We start from the raw sequence: 20,049 nt of genomic DNA on the forward strand, positions 1-20,049 counted from the left end.
CGTTTCGATTTCCGAAATTTCGTTGAAACACTAATTTTCATCGGGGAAAAAACTTAATCGAAATAAAAATAATAATAATAATAATCTCAATCGATTAAAAATAATTCTAATAAATTAACGATACAGTCATAAGTTTAAGATTGTTAATGGATTGAATTTAATATTAATCGATTGATTAAAAACATCAATCGATTAGATCAATTTTAATCGAATCTAATTTGTGTTCAAAATTTTAGATTCAATCATCGATTGCTTGACGAAAGTGGGTCGGTTCTCAAATCCGGCGGCCGTCAGGTTCAACAAATGGATCGGTCCAGTTCTCATTCCCTTTAGCCAATTCCCTTCTGTCTCGATTCCAATTCTCCACAGATCGAGGTCGTGGGACGGCGATGGCCTCCGCCGATCTCATCAGAACTTGCAGAGACTCCATTCTCCAGGTGAGCATGACGACGGTCTACTTTCTATTCTCTCTCCTCGATCGTCGCCCTTTGTTCTTTCCTCTTTTGTCAGTTTTGAATTCATCGGGTTGTTTTTCTTTATTACTTCGCGAATAAGTTTTCTGAACTCATCGGATCCATCACTGGGCTGACGAGACGAGTTGGCGACTGCGGCGTTGTAAATGTCGAAGAGTTCTGTAGTTTTATTGCGGTAGCTACTCAGCGCAGTCTTTCTAAGAGTTTAATTAAGTTTTAGGGCATGCTAGCCGACCGGAGTTTAACCTTTGTGCATGATCGGTGGATGGGGATCGGACTATTGACGCGTGACGGTTTCTGCGACTGATGATTCTATGTTTGGCAAATGGTTGACGATTGGCCTCTTGTTACCTTGAATAGGATCGATATTAACTTTGTTAGTTTTCTTTATATTATGATGTGGTTATGAATGTGGAAGATTGTCGCATTATTTTGCTATTCAGAACTCACCAAAATTATCATTGATTTTTCCTCGTACAATTAACAATTAACAGGAACAGTGGTCACAGTTATAAGGTTTCTGTTATTAAAGAATGGTTTAGTGCGTGATTTATCTTGCTAGTGCATGCTTTTGGCTGCATGTGAATGCCAAACGAGTTTTTTTAGTGAAATGTAAGTATATGATAAATGTTGTATGTTTTAAGTTAGTATTTGGAGAATCTCCTCAAAATCACAATTGAAATTAATACTGAATGCTTGGTCAAGAATGAGCACATTTACATAAACATTCAGAATTAAGAATAACAACATAATGAATAGTATCGACTGACTAGTGAGCGTCAACAAAAACACAAATCTCCTTTCAATGTGGAAGATTGAAAATTTATTGCGATATTTTCTGATTATCTACATGTATTTTTTTTTCACATTTTGAATTACAAAGTGTGGACTTTTAATCTTGCTTCTAGTTTTGATTATTTGTTGGAGTTAAATGTATTGGCGGTCTTAGTGTCTATGATTTCTTGACAATCTAAAGCTTTTATATTTTCGCTAAACAATATCATATGATTTTAGAAAAGGAGCACTATACATATAACTTCTAACAAAAGTTTCTTCCTGTAGTGTAGGATATAGGGAATGTTGTCAATTGTGATGTTTCAGTGTTGGATATTGGGAAAGTTGTTGATTGTGATGTTTCAGTTTTTTATCTATGTGACTTTGTGAAAGCCTGTGAAGGATAGGAACAAGCGTGTTAGGATCAAAATCCTACATAGGAATGGGAAGAGATCCATAGGGTTAGATCATAGAACTGAAGCGTAGGATATCAGGATCCTACAATTTAATAAGAATGCTTTAGAATTATATTTGCAATTATAATTTATTATTGACTTTTAACTTATAGTATATGAATATTTTAAACAATACTATTTCAATATTAAGAAGAATAAATAAAATTATTCATACAATAAATGCATTAAAAATAAAATGCAATTTTTAAAAAGTGTTTCGTTTCTACATAGCAAATATAAACTTAACATTATTATAATATGGATAATGATAACATTAATTAGAAAAAGATTCTTCTACTTATGGGTCAAAAAATCTTATATACTTGAAAATTTTCTTATTTCAAATGTCAAAAAATTATTTGTTATGGGAAATTTCAATTCTAATTGAGTGCAATTGTGCAAATATATTCTATTGAAAGTTGTTGGGACAGAATCTTGCATAGAAATACTAATCATGCATATGATTGGATCATAGTTTCCTAAAATCCTTGCCCAATTCAAATCCTACTTTGGATCTGAATTGTTCAGGTTAGTTTGGATCCTAACCTTAAGTTCTGAATCACCATCTTGACTAGCATGGGTAGAAGTTTTCTAGTTAGTATCTTGTCATAAGTGTTTCTTTGATTTATGTGCCAAATGTATTCAGTCACACATCACCATATAATAAAAATGCTTTTCTCTGTATTATCATACACCTGTAGAAAGATATATGTGACAAAATATCTACAAATGAAAATAATGGAAATGGGCAGTTGAGCATTGCCATGAATTGGTTAGACAATGTGTAAGAGTAGAAAATAGATTTCTACTTTTTTCACTTATATGGATTGATGGTTTGAAATAAATGGATGCATTTCATTGAATCCTTTAATTATGTTAAAGGGATTTTGTAATCAAATGCTAATCTAAAAATGAGTGTTTTCTGGGTCTCCACTATGTTCTTATCAAAATTGTTCGTACAAGTGAGGATGTATGCTTGCTTCTCCTTTTGTTATCTTGTTTTCGTCTTGGGGATTCTATTCTGAATCTGATTAATCACCTTTTGTCCATCTTTGGTCAACCCAAAAATTCATACCAGAATAAAGTTGCTAAAAATGTTCATTTTTTTTGTTTTCTCTTTAAGTTCAAGGGATCTCGATGCAATTTCAAAACTTTGATGCTCATGTTCTCTAGAAGCTTTCTAGAAATTGAGCCAAAATTGTAAATAATCTCACACATACTGTTGCACATATACAAAGCATTGAAGTTGAGAAGATGATTATATGGTTCATTCCACCTACAAAATACCCTCATTGCATGCCCTAATGTATCCATTATCTCACTGAAACACAATAGTTCATTCAATTGCATGGTTATGTATCTGAATATGTACATAAAAAACTTAAATAACCTAGTGGACTATTATTTTCCCTATACAATAAAGTCCTGTCCTTGGTTAGATGGAATTATCGCCCCAAAAGCAGGAGTGTAAAACTAAAGAAGATTGGGTAAAAGATACAGAGAAAGGATACAAAGGCCATTTTGTATAAAAAATTGTTTTGTTATCTATGTGGAAGAAAACACAAATAGCTATTACTGGGTCCAGTTCATTTCTTTTCTCATGTTACTCTACTGTTAATTGTTTATCTTTTCATTTATCACAGAAAAAAACTATTGTATTCTACTTTGAAATGTGTGAAACAAGTTTAGCATGTTTTCAAGCAACATAAATTCATTTTACAGAAACCCTAGTTTACTATTTCTTTGCTCCATACTGTCAGATTTCAGATAAGCTTGCAGATTCCATTCTTTATCTTGATGCGGGTTGTTTGGAAGCCTTCCAGTTCATTGGAGCATTCAAAGTTCTATTGGAGCTTGGAGTGCACAGCATTTGCAGCTTGGAAAATGCATCTCCACTTGATGCTGTAAGGATTCTAAATAATCTTTTCTGTCAAAGTTCTTTTCTTTCTTTTGTTCTTTGTTCATTCTTGTAAGTTCTTCTGGTATATGATTAGACACTAATCACTTACATGTGCAGTACATGTCTTTTTTTGTATAACGTAGATGGCAGGTCTGAACGACACAAAATATTAGTTTTTAGAATTGAGGTGAGCTCAATTGTAAAATAAGTGGTGCTCCATAAATTTGGCATGCCAAAATGAGATCTTACTCATTTATTTCTTTTATTCAAATCAATGTCATTATCATCAAGTCTTAATTTTCTAAATGTTTTGGGTTGGCTACATAACTCTTATTTTCCAATGAACTGTATGCAACACTATATCACTAGTATCATCCAAATCAATTAAATTATTTTTTATTACATTAATTAATATGAAGGGGAGCCTTGGCGCAATGGTAAAGTTGTTGCTATGTGACCAAAAGATCACGGGTTCGAATCCTAGAAATAGTTTCTTGCAAAAAGCAGGGTAAAGTTGTGTACAATGGATCCTTCCCCAGGACCCCACATGGTGGGAGTTTCGTGCACTGGGTTGCCCTTTTTACATTAACTAATATTTTCTTTGGTCCCCTCTACCTTGTACACCATAGTTGTGAAGTTTGCAACACAAATCTTAGGATCTGATAATCCTAAGGTTCAAATTGGTTTTGGCCTATTTAAATCTCAGTTAGGGCCTTGATTGGTTAGGATCTTGCAAATATGCCCATCAATCCTATGCTTTCTCAACCTTCCTAGGAAGGATCAAGATAATCATGACTTAATAAGATAAATTCACATTCACATAGGCTTTTTAAAATTTGACGTACATCAGGATCCCAATTGATCGGAAAATCACAGTTAATTTATCTCTAATATTGGAATTCTCTTTATTTATTTTTTCTAGTAGCGTAATAAATTTATCTTAACATTTTCATCTTGGTACAATATTTGTTTGTAGATTGTGAGCTGGAACTCAATGTTTGTGGGTCCTGCAAAGAAGGTTGTAATTATTACCTCAAGACTCCTAAGTGATGCGCACCGATATATATTACGTTGCTTGGGCACCCATCGAACTGTTCTCCAATGTATTATTTATACTTCAATCTCAGAGGTGCATCTCTAGAGTCCTGATCTGAATTGGTAATTATTTTCACAAATGTAACGAGGTCCTATCAAGAACAAGGAAAATTTTTGCTTTTGCTATCAGAAATCATTGATTCAAAGTTTTTGCTTGCAAACTATGAATTTCAATTTTAATATGTTGGTGTAGTATCTGTTCATTACTTCCCATCAATTGTTCACTAGAAGTGAATATAAATTAATTGTTAAGTGGATTGACTAACCACTTATTTCAAAAGCTTAAGTCAATTTTAACATTGACTCCCCCTTCATATGGGTGGGTATACCTCACTTGTTTAGCCTAAACCCAAATCATGAATTGATGAGATTTTTTTTCTCACAAGCAAGATTTGTAGCTTGAATCTTTTGCTTTGATACCATATTAACGTGTCTAACCATTTATCCCAAAAGTTCGAACTGTTAGGAAATGAATCAAATTATTTATTTCTTGTATCTTTAATAATAATAATTTGAAAGGGCCTACATATAATTTGGTGTTGCTTAATTTTTTCATTACTTTCTAGCTTCTGCTTGATTTTGATTCAACTGTTGCTGGTCTTACGTAGCTGATTTTCCATTCTTTAGTGGGTTACACTAATTAGTTTCAGCTGGTTTGTCCCTGACCTGTTAGCTGGCTAGAGTCTGTTTGATGTTATTTACATGGAAAACATAGGTTTATACCTGCTGTCTTAGAGTTATAAAATCTGATATTAAATTTAGGTGATGACATACATTAACATTTACCTGCATTCTTCTGGGTCTAGAGGCTTTTGAAAGCCTTAAATTTTATTTGTGCCTACTTATGTTTATGATAATGCTTATGATACTGAAGTTGCTGGTCTCCTCTCTCTAGTATCTGTATCTGCAAGCCTGGGAAACAATTTCCTTTTCTCCTACATTACAAAGAATCTCCAGTAATTGCACATTGAATAGCCCTAGAGACAGGTCTAGCATCCTTGCTTTCCTTCTCTGTCTGATCTCATAGCCTCAAGTCTTATTTCAGCTGGAGATTTTGGTTGCTAAAGGTTAAGAATTTTAGCCTAGGGATGGCAATGGGGTGGGACGGGGGTGGGTTGGCCATCCCCATCCCTGCCTCCATCCCTGATTCTGTCTAATTGGGGAATACCCATCCCCGCTTCGAATGTTCATTGTACTTGGCTAAAAAGGTTTTTAATTTTCAACATCTTTCATAAAAGTATTAATACAAGAATCTAGCTCCCAGGGCTACGGTGCAGCGGAACGGTACCAAGTTGTTGCGCAAGCACCCGCAGTTTGATCCCTAGCTATGCTGCATTTGTAGGGATTTTTCCTCCAAGTGAGGCATGCAACCACGGGATGATGGCTTCTAGGTTGCCCGCCTTGAGTGCTTCCCAATTTACCTTGGCGGTTGGCGGGAAACTTCCGTGGGATTAGGCCGGTTGCCCCAAGTTCAGTGTTACCTGGTTCATCATTTTTTTTTATTAATACAAGAATCCAATGACATATAAATACTAATATTAATTAATCAATACATATATAATAATATTAATAATTGTAATAAACAGAAGAAATCAAATTCCATTATTATTATTATTATTATTATTATTATTATTATTATTATTATTGAGGTGATTCGGGGATGGGGATAGCATCTCCATACCCGCCCCAATTCAACTATGGGAATTTAAAAAATCCCCAAACCCGAACTCATACCTGAAAACATTTCTTGAATCTGCCCCAGTTTCGGGTTTTCCTCACAGGGCCCTGAACCCGTGGTGAAAATTGTCATCCCGATTTCAGCCCTTGACTAGGTAATATGTGTTTTGTAGCTTAGCTTATTGAAAGTCTGGGTTTTGTCTATGCAACTGTGTTTAGATCATCTTGTGACCCTTGGCTGCCATGCCAATTTAAATATCTCTATTAGCATTCTAAGACTCTTGCGCACAAAGATTATGACAAATGCAGTGTCAATGAGTGTGAATCAATATTCTTCGATTGTGTTTTGTGGTGCTCAACTGCGTTCAGTGTCTAACTTAATCTGGGTTAGTGATTATTGTTACAGGTTATCATTTTTTTTAAGTTATTAGCATTCTCCTGTTTTCTTATTTTCTATTATTAATCTTATAAAGTTCTCATCTAGTTGCCTTACTATGGGGGTTGCTGAACCAAAAACATACCATAAAGTTGGCAAGTGATATACAACTTCTGATAAACTCAGCTGCTTGTTTTGACCATTTTGAAGAATTTAAAACATTCCCTTTATTTCCTTCTGTTTGATCTGTATTGGACTGTTATTGTTGCTGTTTTTTACTTTCAGATTGCTCATTCAGTACATGTTGATTCACCCCTTGGATCTGATGCCTTTCATGAATATGAAACATTGCTTGTTCAAGACTATGAAGAACTCTTGAAAAAGTCTGACAAGAAAAGGCTCCAACAAGAGAGGGACTCAGAAAAGCTAACAGGATCTATTTATGAGAAAAATCTAGCTTCTGAAGATGATGGTTGCAGGAAGCTTCCTTCCTGTGAAAATGATCGAACTGTATATGATGATAATTCAATCAATTTTACAGGAAGAGTAGAATTCTCTGCAAAGTTGTTTGTTTCTGTTGATCACTTCCCAATGATCTTTTGTCCTCTCTCCCCACGAGTCTTCATTTTGCCTTCGGAAGGAACAGTTGCAGAAGCATGCTTGTCAACTAACTATGAAAATTCTATTAGTCCTGGACTTCCCTCTCTTTCGGCTGGATCATCTTCTGATGGTGATGATGTGCCTCCTGGTGCAACACTCACGGCTAATTTCCTCTATCATCTTCTAGAAAAGGTAGATTTTTTGTCATTGATATGCTTATAATTATGTGCATTTGATTTGGCATAGTTTTTTTTTTTTTTTTTTCATTTATCTAGTTTTCTTTTGGCTATTATTTACTGGAGATTACCTGCTTCATGTCTGTTTTCCAACATGTTCAGATGGATTTGAAGATGGAAATATTTTCTTTAGGAGATACATCAAAGATAGTTGGCAAGATGATGATGGACATGTCAAGTTTATATGATGTTGGAAGGCGTAATAAAAGATCAGCTGGTTTGCTGCTTATTGACCGCACCATTGATCTTCTTACACCTTGCTGCCATGGTGACTCTTTTCTTGATCGATTGTTATCCTCCTTGCCACGTAGAGAGAGAATCTTGTCTTCTTTACCTGCATTGTCATCACAAGCACCAAAAATAGATGCCCATATCAAAGTTCAACGTGCACCACTCGATATAAGGGTCCCATTTGGAGCTATTTTTGGAAAAAATGAATCTGTATTGAACCTTTCCGAAGGAATGACTGCTTTTGCATCTGGTTGGAGCTCTGGTGCAATTGAGTCAAAGTCTGATGATCACACTGACAAATTTACCACTGATGCTGTACAGCATGAAGTTGATTTGCTAGGTGGATCATTTTTATCTAATAATTCAGGAACAAACTATCTTGAAACCTTGCTTGATAGAAGAGCTAAAGATGGGGCAATTTTAGTTAAGAAATGGCTTTTGGAAACTCTGCGGCATGAGAAGTTAAACCTTTCCCTGAAAGGTCGATCTGGATCCTTTTCTGCTTCAGAGCTTCATACTATGCTTGAAAAATTCGCTCAAAATCAGATGTCTTTAATTCGAAATAAGGGCATCATTCAATTAGCATTAGCAGCTGAAATAGTCCTAGGCGAGCCTCGTAGTTCTCACTGGGAAGCATTTGTCAATGCTGAGAAGATACTGGCTGTAACTTCTCAAGACACCAGTCAAAGCCTTTCAAGCCAAATCCGTGATTTCATCAATACGAGTATCTTATTAAGATCTAATGAACAGGATAAAAGGATTGGACCATCACATAATGTTCTCTCTTTTCAAGATGCATTGCTTCTGTCAATGATAGGGTATATTCTTGCTGGGGAAAGCTTTCCAACAAGCGCATCTACTGGACCTTATTCATGGGAAGAAGAACATTCGCTGAAAGAAGCTGTAGTGGATGCAATTATGGAAAATCCATCTTCTGCAAAGCTTCATTTCCTACATGGATTATCTAATGAATTTGCTGCCAAGTTGGACAAGGAGAAGGATGATTTTTCCAAGTCATCAGAACTAGATGACTTTGATGATCAATGGGGTAATTGGGATGATGAAGATACAGATAATCAAAATGCACAAGCATATGATGACATGCAGCTTAAATTAGAGTTACGAGATAGAGTAGATCAACTCTTTAAATTCTTTAACAAATTGTCTAGTTTGAGGCAAAGAAACTCAACTCTCCGAGAAGGGTTGGCTGCTTATAGTAGATATGGAAGTGACATGGAAACTCAGAAGAGCTTACTTTATAAGCTTCTAACCACTTTATTAGCAAAGTATGATGTTCCTGGACTTGTGTACCATTCATCAGCAGTAGGACGGTTTTTGAAGAGCGGATTTGGTAGGTTTGGGCTTGGACAGGTGGGTTGTTTACTTTATTCTTATTCGTGTTTGTCCATTGATTATCTGCATCAACTTTTTAAAATTTCCTTTTTCAGGCTAAACCAAGTTTTGGAGATCAAAGTGTTCTTTTCATTTTTGTCGTGGGGGGCATGAATAGTCTTGAGGTATGGTTGCTTCCTTTTTGTTTCCTCTTTGGCATCAATTTAGCTACCTGGTTATTTAGTTTTGTCTTGCACTTAGGGCCATTCTATGGTTTTTGAGCATGGCAGATTTTGGACATTGTTGGTAGTCATTTGAGGATGCATTATCATATTCTAAGTTGCTTTTCAATAGATCATTTTAGCACCAATGTAGGAAAGCTGAGTTCAGCAATTTAAGATGTTTTGCACACTGTCAGCAATTTGGTGATGTTGTAACTTACAAGTGTCGTAATTTATAGTACTAAAATACATGACCAAGAGTGACACCTACTTTTTTAAACGTCTAAGGTTCGGGAGGCTATGGAAGCAATTGCAGAATACGGTAGATCTGGCATAGAATTGATTGTTGGTGGAACAACTTTGCTGACACCCAATGACATGTTTGATTTGCTCTTGGGCTCATCCAGCTACTTTTGACCGTGTAAGACCTCCGGCTCTTTGTCTCAACTGATATAACATGTTAATCTATCTGAATCCTGATGGCCTTCCAAATGGACTTCATGATCCTGTTGAAGCCTGATGTCCTTTCGAATGGGCTTGTTGATCCTATGCTATGCCTATTTATGCCGGTCTCCTTCGACTAAGCTCCTTCAGCAGATGTGCCCTCAAAAGGTTTCGGATAATCCTTCACTTGCAAGCCTGGGAGTTTTGAACACTCAGAAGAAACATGCTTCTGATATAAAGTTTGCCATTTCGAGAGACTAGATGATCTCTGACTATCATATTCTGAAATGCTCTTGCTGCCTTAAGCCCTTTACACTGATGTGCTAACGTTTGTTTGGTGAAAAGTGCATGGCGAAGGTTTCATGCTGCAAGAGAGTTGCATACCAGTTGGATAGGGGGCCTATATATTTTTACACATGTTTTCTTGTTCCTTTGTTATTCAGAAATAGAAAAGTTCACATTTTTGACCGATGGAAAAAGGATGGAGTTACATTGTCGATGTGAGCTTGGCCTCCCACTACACCATGTAATAAAAATTACTGTTGTGTTTTTTTTTTTTTCAAAAAAATGGTATTAATCATCAAATTAATTATTCATATGTAACATATAAAGAGTATGATCTTGAAGATTTACTGTATGAGATAGTATTAACCATAAGGAAAATTTCAAAAATAATGTTAATGCTACTTGGTAATTTGTATGGCAGATTATTGTTATCACTCGAGCTAAAGATGTTAGAAGGAAGAAACATAAGAAATTCACAAAGTATCTTAGAAGTGAGACAACTTGTTATGTAGGGAAGAGGCAAAACACACATGTAGACTAGCATAGAGATTTCTATGATTTTAAGGGATGTTCACCATGTAATGGTTGTTCATGCTTCTGATTTCGACAAATGTTCTAGATTAAGAAGGGTATTATCATTAATTAGTTTGATAATGAACTCTGATCAATGATTGATAGAGGAAGTCGTCGATGCGCACTATACACAAAATCCTCAAGAGGTTACAATATATGATAGCGAAAATTTGAAGCTTATTGGCTCGATACTCGATAGCCTCGACAACATTAAGTTGAATAATTTGGTATTAAGGTCAGAGGAAAAGAATCTAGTTGGAGTTAATTTTATTAGGATCCTTATGGTCTCCTTGAGGTGTTAGGATTGATGATAGGCCAACTAAAGAAGAGGGGGTGAACTCACCTAATTCTAAAATTCTTACAAAAATAATGTAAACATATGGATATGACGTGGTTTGAAAACTCTGCTCCTAATCTATGGTGTAGTTCATTTTTTTTTTTTTTAATTATTAAATAAATAAATATTCTTTTATTAAATTTGTTTTTATTTTTTATTTTTTTAGTATTTTACTTAAAATAATTAAATATTAATTCAACTCACAAGCATGAGTAAATTGGCACGAGTCCAATCAACTATTTAAATAATGAATCTAAAGCATTAGAAGAAAAAAATAAAAAATTAAAAAGTTAAAAAATAGGAAAAATATTTTATATATATATATATATATTAATTTTTAAATAATTTTTCTTATTTTATTTAATTATTTAATCTTTTTATTATTTATTTATAATATGCAGGTAAGGCTCCGCCTATGCATGCTTCCATTCCCTATCCAGCATGACGTCACTTTAATGTAACCGCTGCAATATATATATGTATGCAACATCGACGGACCGGCGATCGCCCTCAATCGAGCTCTTCTCGAGGGATCTTCTCCGTGCAGGCTCTTGAGATGCCGGCGACAGCTGCGGCAAGCTGTGGCGGCGGAAAGGTCTCGTTTAAGGTGATCCTGATCTCCGATCCCAAGCTCCCGGACGAAGTGTAAGCATTCCCTTTTCTCTCGACCAATCTCGTCCTCGCGATCTCCTTTTTTCGATTCCTAGGATTTCGCTCGATCTTTTTCTTTGCTATTGATCCGCCCTTCAGATCTCAGTTTCAGCGTCCCAGAGGCAGCCCCTTTTACCGCAGTCCTAAACTTCGCCGCCAGGAGTTCAAGGTCCTTAATCAGACTAGCGCCGTCATCACCATTCACCAAATTTGATATTGGTCGGTGTTTCTCTCTAGTTTCAATTGAGTTCTTCCCCTTGATAAGGAATACGCTTGTCTTGGATATGCTATTTTATCCTTTCGGCGTTGCAATGTTCTCTGTTATAGATTGAAAGGAAAATGAATGATGACGACGGTATTCTAGTGATTGGTTAAACCTGAACGAGTTTCTGGTTTTCCTACCTTCTTGTCGAAAGGAACTTTTTTATTTTTGTTAATATCTGATATATTTTCCCCTTGCAGATGGCGTGGGTATCAACCCACAACAGAGTGCTGGTAAGTCATCATTCTGGCTTTACTTGTCAATAGTTAACATTATATTTTAAACTTGTAATTTTGTCATGACACATCCATTTTGCCAAATGAAATTGGATGACAAAGACAGGTGTTCCATGCCATCAGACCTAGATCTTGCTGATATGTTAGTACATTGGAGCAATTAGTTTCTCATGAAATCCCCTCCCAAGATTTTTGTTTAATTATATATTCCTATAAGTTCTTACTGCGATTACCAAGACCTTGAACATTTGGAGAAAGCTGTTTAGTACTATTCTTTTACTTGAAAATAATAATTCATCACACGCAATCAAGTTTTAATTATTAAATTAGTTGGTAAGAACAGGAAGAATGGTGATTTCAAAATACCCTACAAAAGTTTACTTTAATGTGTTATCTTTGAAATTTGGAATCCATGTCCATGAGTATTTGAATAATTTCACATTGGTTTGATGTCCTTACGAATCTGATATATGTGATTGATTGTTATAACATAAGTTGAATCAATTAGAAATTCTAGCTATGTGATACATGTCTGAGAAAACTTTATAATATAAATGGCCTTGGCATTGATGGCTCATTGTATAGATCTCCATGGCAAAATTTAGTTCAATGTAGCTAACTCCAGATAGTTGGGATATGCACAGGACTTGCTTTTGTAATCTGAGCAGCCAAAACTTGTATCTTTAGCTCTTGCTATGAATGTAAGTGTAGTTTATATGTTTTGTTACGTTTGAAATCTCAGTAGCAGTTAACTATCTTTTGTAAATATCATGTCAGTTATGTGAGTTCATCATGGATTTAGAGTGACTCTTGGTTCCAGTAAACATCTTTGCTATAGTTATGTCATTTTATATAATTCTTTTGAGTTATGACTGGATGAGATTGATACTTAATAACATATTACGAACTCAAACAACAAACTAGGAAAAAGGACAATAACTCAAAGCAATGCTGTCATAATTGGTCAGTTCAGTTATTATCCTTTTTTTAATTGGCCACTTGGATGAGAAAATAGAGAAGGAAGCATTATGGTTGATATTTGATAATGGCTTCAATATTTTGTTTGTTAAAATATTTTTTTTTAAAAAAAAAGAAGTTGAAAATTTAACTTGTTCTTTTCTTGTAATTTTTTTGTCCTGAAATACACATGAAAATTTTCAGTATTTGACTGCATAACTTGGGAAGTCGGCTTTCATGTTTTTAGTTACTATTGTAGTATTGTATTTAAATTTGCAGTATTTGTAGTCTAGCATTGGGAGATGTTCACTAAATGTTGAACTTCACTTATTTTTGAATTCATAGATTAGACATCTAGGGTTCATTTACTTGGATGAATGGTGGATAGAAAGGCTCACAAAATTACATATGAGCTCCGTCATTTATTTACATCTACTATTTCACTTTCCCTTCTATGGCTCTTATTTTCCATCCAAGAAATTTATAAGACAATGAAAAATCATTGAGATGCAGAACATCAATATGTATTAAGCTTTCCTGTTGTGTTGTAAACATCTATTGCTTGTGAATCAACATCCTTGAGCTTGAGCTTTCTTCGTACAACTGATTCTCCGAGGATAATTCATTGTATTTTGCTTGTGTTATATTACTGAATTAAGATAGATATTTGGATCTGCTTTGACATCTTTGTTTTTTGTTCTGATCAACAATGATTGAGTATGAAATGTGGAACATTGTGCCTCAGAGAGTGGGAAAATTTTCAGTTTTAAATTTCGTTTTTCAGGTAAACATAGTTGAAAATGGAAAAAAAAACATTCGCCATCATTCTTTTGACCTCACTACACAATAGAAATTTAGTTTTACTCTGAGATGCTTAATCTTCTCTAAAAAAAAGGAAATAGGTTTGTAAGAGATTGAACAACCGAGAAAATTTGTTCCCATTCAAACAAATAAGTGTTTGTGTTTTCTCTTTCGAAGTTGTAATTAGCAAAACAACAAGCACTCTTAGATTTGCACAAGAAAAGGGTTGAAACTTAAATGAAACTTAAGACAATGTGAATTTGATACCAAACACTAGGTTGTTTGAAGTGTCATTTAATAAGGTAAACAATCTCATTATTTGATTTGTTTGGTACGTTAAAGTTGTCAAAATGGAGAGGGGCTTAAAGAGTCCTCTCTCATGCAATCATAATATGATGGGTGGTGAACATAGTTCGACAAACCAACCTAGGTCTCCACATATGTGGCTGCACAGGATTTTTCAATAGGAGTGGACCACATCGCATATAACATATGCAGTCTTCTATATGTAGTTGGACTGAAGCAGGTCATCTAGATGGCCACGTATGCAGTCTAAGTTTGTGTAGACATCTATAAACAAAAACTGTGGTTTGTTCAAGCCACTTTGGATTGAACCAAAATTAAATAAAAATTCTATTTATTACTTGCCTCTGTTTCTTCTCAAATAATAAGGGCTTTTATTATATCTTTTTTCTTCTACGAAGCTTAGTTTCAATGTTTGCGAAATACTTTTGTAAAGTATGTTGGTAACTTGTAAGTGACAATTTAAACATTTGTAGTGCAGATATTAAATTATATGCATGTTAATATATGACATATTCTGCAATAATGATTCATATAGATTATTATATATCATGCATTTCATGTTTTATGATCACTTATATATTTTACATGCAATTATTGATTAGATAACTTGATTAGTGTACTATCTATAACTTAGCATTTTATCGCCTAATAATTATTAACATTTTTAATTTGGACTTATATGCCCTCACATATGTACAATGATCGTACATTGTGATAATTAAAAAACAAGATCGAAAATATATAAATAAAGATGAGAATATTTAGATACACATGTACAGTTATTGAGAAATAGAACAAGAGAAACATATTTCTTATTTAAGATGATGGATCTTGGATATGATGATTTTATAACTACCAATTTAAAAATTATAAATGTAGTTGGGTAGAGAAAATCTGTTAATATAAATTGATGCGGTGATTAGGCGGGGCCTCACCTTGTTGTCGCATGGAGGTTAGAGTTAAGATGATCAACGGGTGGATGTTGTTGGTCGATCGGACGAGTTATACGCCGATCGGGGGTTGAGCACCGACCCATCGTCTTGGGCACAGGGAGTAATCAAACTGACGCTCAATGGACGTGTAGAAGCCGAGCTGAGCGGCTCTCCTGCTCGGCCTAACAGCAGATTTGACATCAGTTGGGCACGCAAACAGTGAAATACCCGCCGAGCATGTGGACGGGGGACTTCATGTCGAACGGCTATCCAGCTCGGCCTGACGGAGGACAACACGGACAGTGGACTTTCAACCGAGCGGCTCTCCCGCTCGGCGTGGCAGCAGATAACGCAGGGATATCAGAATTCTGGCCGAGTGGCCATTCCACTCGGCCAAACAACAGACACAGTGGGATATCCTTCGACATCCTTTTGGGAGCTAGTGCCGCTGACAGGTGGCATGATCAGACAGAGGATCGTACGGCGGAAACTTCCATTGTCACTTTAGAGATATGCTCGGCCTATCAGGAATACTTTACTGACATGTCTTTTCAGGGAAAGTTTGGGAAAGCATACCCGCTTTAAGAAGCGTGCACACACGCTATAGGAGCTCTTTATAAAGGGGGGTCTAGGCATCGACGAAGGTATGCTTTTCTCACGATTTCTACTGTTGCGCTACAGTTCTCTTTGCTTCTTCTTGCTTCGCCGGAGACTGACTTGAGCGTTGGAGGGTCATCGCCGGGGACCCCTTCCCTGGCTCGGGACTGACGCTACTTGTGTCGCAGGTGGGAGTGGAGTCCATTGAAGGTCAGCAGGAGTCTCATGTCCCCAACATCCGTGTCTTCGACTTTCGGATAGAATCATAAATAAACCTAAATGAATTGGATATTACTAATTATATAACTACATTAATTTCTGTGATTGCCCAGTTAAATAGTTGGAGCTTACCCTTTTTAGCAACAGGTGGATGCAATAGTTGTCCAATAATGCATGCTTTGTCAAGTATCAACCATGATGTTTGAGGTTGTCTGAAGCTCAATCTTGTCTAGTCTTGATTGTTGTTTCCTGCTTCACATAGCAAATTCTTGAAGCATTAGCTCATCTACATTTTCTTTCCTATTTGCTACTTGTGCAGGTCAGCATGGCTCTGAGTTGCGACCTGTCCCGTGTGACGGAGTGGGAGGGGCTTATGAGATATTTTAGAAAATTTGAGTTTGACTTTGAAATTATGTGACATGGCACCTCGTTTGAACTTGTCAATTTATCCATATGAGGGGCTAGAAGACATTGTAATACTTTCTACAGTTATATTTAACCAAGCCTAAATTGTACAATTCCGAAGTAATTCCTAGTGAATAAATTTTCAGTGGTCTATTTCGGTTAGCAAAAATAATTTAGGCAAGGATTTTTATCATTCGTTAGAGATTGCTGAACATACCTTTGTGCACCACCTTATGATACAAGCAAAAGTTCACGTTGACTGCCTTTTTGCATGCTTGTGATCTTTTGTCTAGATCTTCCTCTAGGAATCATGGCATCTGAGTGGTGATGTAGCACTTCTGTAAATTACATCGGAGCTCATTGACATTTTTTCATTTCAACTGGTAGCAGCTAGGGGCCTGGGATTAGACTGAAGAACCATCAACAAGAGACTATTGCTCAAAATATTTGAACTGATACTCCTCTGAAGCTACTGTGGAGTCTGCTACATCTGAGGTCAACTTCATTCCATTGTATAATGCAATCATTTAGCAGGCAACTTGTCTCTTTAGAATAAATCTCGGTGATGTGACAAGGGGATAAACTGATGCTGACTTTAAACCTTGATATGTTATATTTGCTCCATTTCATTCTGTTCCTCTAGTCTAACAGAATGTTTATTCCTATTATTTTGAACAAACTTTGCAGAATCGTCAGCATGATTTGACTTGCCTTGAGTTGCGTTCTCCGTAACATTCACTTCATATCTTCCTCACTGCATGCTCATCTGCTTCAGTTTGTTCACCTACATATTTTACATGGATTGAATGGATAGGGATAATCACCTAAAGAACGAACTACGGATGAACTCAAACCTTCTATTTTCTTACGATTTCGCAAGTATCTAAAAAGGCATTTATTCCTGTATGCTTTGTTTGCGTGCATGATTTCTCCCCCTTTTGGAGACAAACAAGATGGGGGAATCATTTCTATATACAAGACACTGCACTATGTGACCTTGAGCAACGAACAAAATGCATGTAATCATATGTTCACTTAAGCCGCATGCCTTCCTATAATGCTTCATTTTATTTTTATTAACAAGTTGCCAGAATCATTAATTCTGTAATGTTTTAGTAGTATGGAGCAAAAATGCTTTTTCTTAAAACTGAAGCTGTGAAAATGCTATACGATCAATTCTTAGGATTAGTACAGAGCTGACTGTTTCTGATTTTTATGCTAATTTCAAAGATATCATGCAGATGGCTTAGAATTTCCAGGTTTTTTTATACTGTTGGCTCTCTAACTAGTTGACCACTTCGTTCAATGATACCTGCAACTAAAAAGACTCGCACTAATTGAGCCCAATGATAGTCTATGGAATGGTCCAACAAGCATCAGATTTGGCCAAGAGAAGTTCATATTTGCTAACTTGTTACTGGATATGTTGTTGATTACTGTCATCAGTAAGCACATGATGTTTGCAAATGAAGGGTGAGCTATCATGACTGATGACCAAAATGCACAACTTCCTAGTTCTCCTACTCCAAGGACCACAAGGTAATCATGGTAATTTAATAGTTGAATAGTTGATTTGATATAATGGTAAGGCCATTTATCCAAGTAAGCACCAATTTAAGGTTATCTGGAGCCTCATTACAAACAAAATGGAACTACTTTGCAGCTTCATTATTAAAGTATTGATATGCCCACAGTGTAAGTTCCTCCTTTCTCAACTATCAAATATACTGTGATCCTGAGAGGACAACCTACTCAAACTCCTCTCTCCAAATGGATGAAGCAATGAGCAACTGGAGCAGCATGAGCAAGATGCAAATGGACAATGGATCTTCCTGGGGACCTCTGAGAAGCTTATTCTCATATCGATATCGGCAAGAGCTGAAAAGGAAGAGCAATAACAAGAAGAAGAACTGGAAGAAGATTGGATGCTCGGGGTCTCTATGTAGGATGAGAGACAGTTCTAGTGTCATAAGCCCAGCAGCAGTAGTAAAGAGTTCTGAAGCTAACAACAAATTGGCCTCAGACAGCAGTTGTAATAGTTCAAGCAGATCCTTGAAAGCCCCCTCTGATGGCATCACTGGAGCAATCTCAACCTCTTTTTCTTCAAACTCATCCTCTTCTGTCACTGCTTCCTCGTCCTCAGCATCCTCCTCTTTAGAAGGATCTTTTGGAGCAATGCATTTGAGGGGGGTTTCAGGGTGCTACGAGTGCAGGGACATTTTTATGACTCCTGATGATCTTGAGCTTCACCAGATACAAAAGCACGCAGGTACTCTTGAATCTTTTCTCGCTATATTTTGCAATTTCGATAAGCTTATTCTCTGCTCATCTGTGCTTTCTCCAAACAGTGTCTGAAATGGGCGTTCAAGACTCGAGCAGAAAAATAATTGAACTGATATTCCTTTCAAGCTGGCTCAAGAAGCAAGCTCCAATCCCCAACATAGAGAGAGTGCTCAAGGTCCAAAACACCCCCACCACCACATCGAGGTTCGAGGCCTACAGAGACTTCATCAGGGACAAGGCTAACAAGCCTCCATTGAAGCACTCGAGGTGCATTGCCGATGGCAATGAACTCCTACGCTTCTACTGCACCAGTGTTGGCTGCTCTGTCGGCCTTCATGGCGCCCCGACCCTCTGCCAATCAGCCTCACTCTGCAGTCTCTGTGGCATTCTACGCGATGGCTTCAAAGTGGATGAGCTGGGCAAAACCCAAACTATGGCCACCAGCTTTGGAGCCCACGGCGCATGCACCCACCAAGTGCCTTCCAACGGGGGGATGAGGGCGATGCTGGTGAGCAGGGTGATTGCAGGGAGAGTGAAACAGAGCCAATCAGATGATGATGGTGGTGAGTATGATTCAGTTTCCAGCTCGGACGAGCTGTCCGTCTTCAGTCCCAGTGCTATCCTTCCTTGCTTTGTTGTGCTCTACAGAGGTGTCTAAGTGTTTTTTTCATTATTATTATTGTTGTCGAGTTGATTGTCTTCTGCAATTGATGTGAATTGTTTGATGCGTGTTTAACGGTGGATTAAACGCATCTCGAAGGGTGGCTTTGTTTAATTGGCACACTGTGAACTAGATATGATAAGGCTACAGATTAGATTTGTGTGTTTGTCCTGTGTTTGTATGGGGAATCATCTTAGAAAGGGGGAGGGCGAGGAGTGAGGACAAAACCTTATAATAATGTCGAGCTGGAAGGCATTGCGTTGCAGATCTAAATAGTGCACATATATAGATATTCTAAATAATGTAGGGAAGATAAATTTATTGAGGTCACAGCTGATATCTGTAGCCATATAATCTATCTATTCGATAAGTTGCTATGTATAAATTGACAGATACAATTGATGAGGAAGCTACTATTTAATAGATTTGAGGATTAGTCATTACATTAAAGATGAAGATATAGAGAAGCTACTTTCGGTAATTGGTATAGAGATAAAATGTGTGTTTATTCATTTTAGTTCAGTAAAGAAGTCTAAAAATATTTTTACTCTGGAAGAGAAGGCCACCTTCAAAATATAGAGGAAAAAAATGAACATTAATTAAATTTCCAATAGGAAATTCCTTATTTAGATGGTGAAATAAAAAAGTAATGTCTATTTGATCATTTGATCGCTGACAAATATTAGAATATTTTTACGTAAATAAGAAGAACAATCAATTTTTGAGTGAA

At 36.3% G+C, this 20,049-nt stretch overlaps 2 protein-coding genes across 8 annotated transcripts; both read left to right on the forward strand.

The window, feature by feature from the left end:
* The first annotated feature begins 203 nt into the window (after nt 1-203).
* Nucleotides 204-10,417, forward strand: LOC122037030 (sec1 family domain-containing protein MIP3-like). 2 transcript variants are annotated; one of them, XM_042596482.1, is made up of 8 exons: nt 204-437; nt 3,463-3,606; nt 4,579-4,731; nt 7,036-7,542; nt 7,689-9,188; nt 9,266-9,334; nt 9,659-9,791; nt 9,886-10,417. In XM_042596482.1, the coding sequence occupies exons 1-7, from the start codon at nt 390-392 to the stop codon at nt 9,785-9,787; spliced, it is 2,550 nt and encodes an 849-aa protein (XP_042452416.1). In that variant the 5' UTR covers nt 204-389; the 3' UTR covers nt 9,788-9,791; nt 9,886-10,417. The 2 variants fall into 2 exon arrangements, with proteins under 2 accessions (XP_042452416.1, XP_042452414.1); XM_042596480.1 differs by having other exon boundaries at nt 9,659-10,417.
* A 1,012-nt stretch (nt 10,418-11,429) lies between these two features.
* On the forward strand, nt 11,430-19,485 carry LOC122037022. Of its 6 annotated transcripts, XM_042596469.1 has the most exons (8): nt 11,430-11,654; nt 11,767-11,879; nt 12,123-12,155; nt 12,803-16,177; nt 16,290-17,914; nt 18,039-18,070; nt 18,156-18,644; nt 18,724-19,485. In XM_042596469.1, exons 5-8 carry the CDS (start codon nt 17,859-17,861, stop codon nt 19,314-19,316), a joined length of 1,170 nt encoding a protein of 389 aa, XP_042452403.1. In that variant the 5' UTR covers nt 11,430-11,654; nt 11,767-11,879; nt 12,123-12,155; nt 12,803-16,177; nt 16,290-17,858; the 3' UTR covers nt 19,317-19,485. The 6 variants fall into 6 exon arrangements, with proteins under 6 accessions (XP_042452403.1, XP_042452402.1, XP_042452401.1 ...); XM_042596468.1 differs by having other exon boundaries at nt 11,430-15,798; nt 15,940-16,177; nt 16,290-16,870; nt 17,617-17,914; XM_042596467.1 differs by having other exon boundaries at nt 12,123-16,177.
* The last annotated feature ends 564 nt before the right edge of the window (nt 19,486-20,049 follow it).

Source organism: Zingiber officinale, unplaced genomic scaffold (genome assembly GCF_018446385.1).
Source record: "Zingiber officinale cultivar Zhangliang unplaced genomic scaffold, Zo_v1.1 ctg230, whole genome shotgun sequence".
Lineage (NCBI taxonomy): Eukaryota > Viridiplantae > Streptophyta > Magnoliopsida > Zingiberales > Zingiberaceae > Zingiber > Zingiber officinale.

Excerpts from the sequence above, each read along its gene's own strand:
- LOC122037030 (XM_042596480.1), top strand. The coding sequence starts at position 390 with ATGGCCTCCGCCGATCTCATCAGAACTTGCAGAGACTCCATTCTCCAG. Across the intron at positions 9,189-9,265 it reads GTAGGTTTGGGCTTGGACAG|GCTAAACCAAGTTTTGGAGA; the intron begins GTGGGTTGTTTA and ends TTCCTTTTTCAG. Across the intron at positions 9,335-9,658 it reads GGGGCATGAATAGTCTTGAG|GTTCGGGAGGCTATGGAAGC; the intron begins GTATGGTTGCTT and ends TAAACGTCTAAG.
- LOC122037022 (XM_042596468.1), top strand. The coding sequence starts at position 17,859 with ATGACTGATGACCAAAATGCACAACTTCCTAGTTCTCCTACTCCAAGG. Across the intron at positions 17,915-18,038 it reads CCTACTCCAAGGACCACAAG|CTTCATTATTAAAGTATTGA; the intron begins GTAATCATGGTA and ends ACTACTTTGCAG. Across the intron at positions 18,071-18,155 it reads AGTATTGATATGCCCACAGT|CAATGAGCAACTGGAGCAGC; the intron begins GTAAGTTCCTCC and ends AAATGGATGAAG.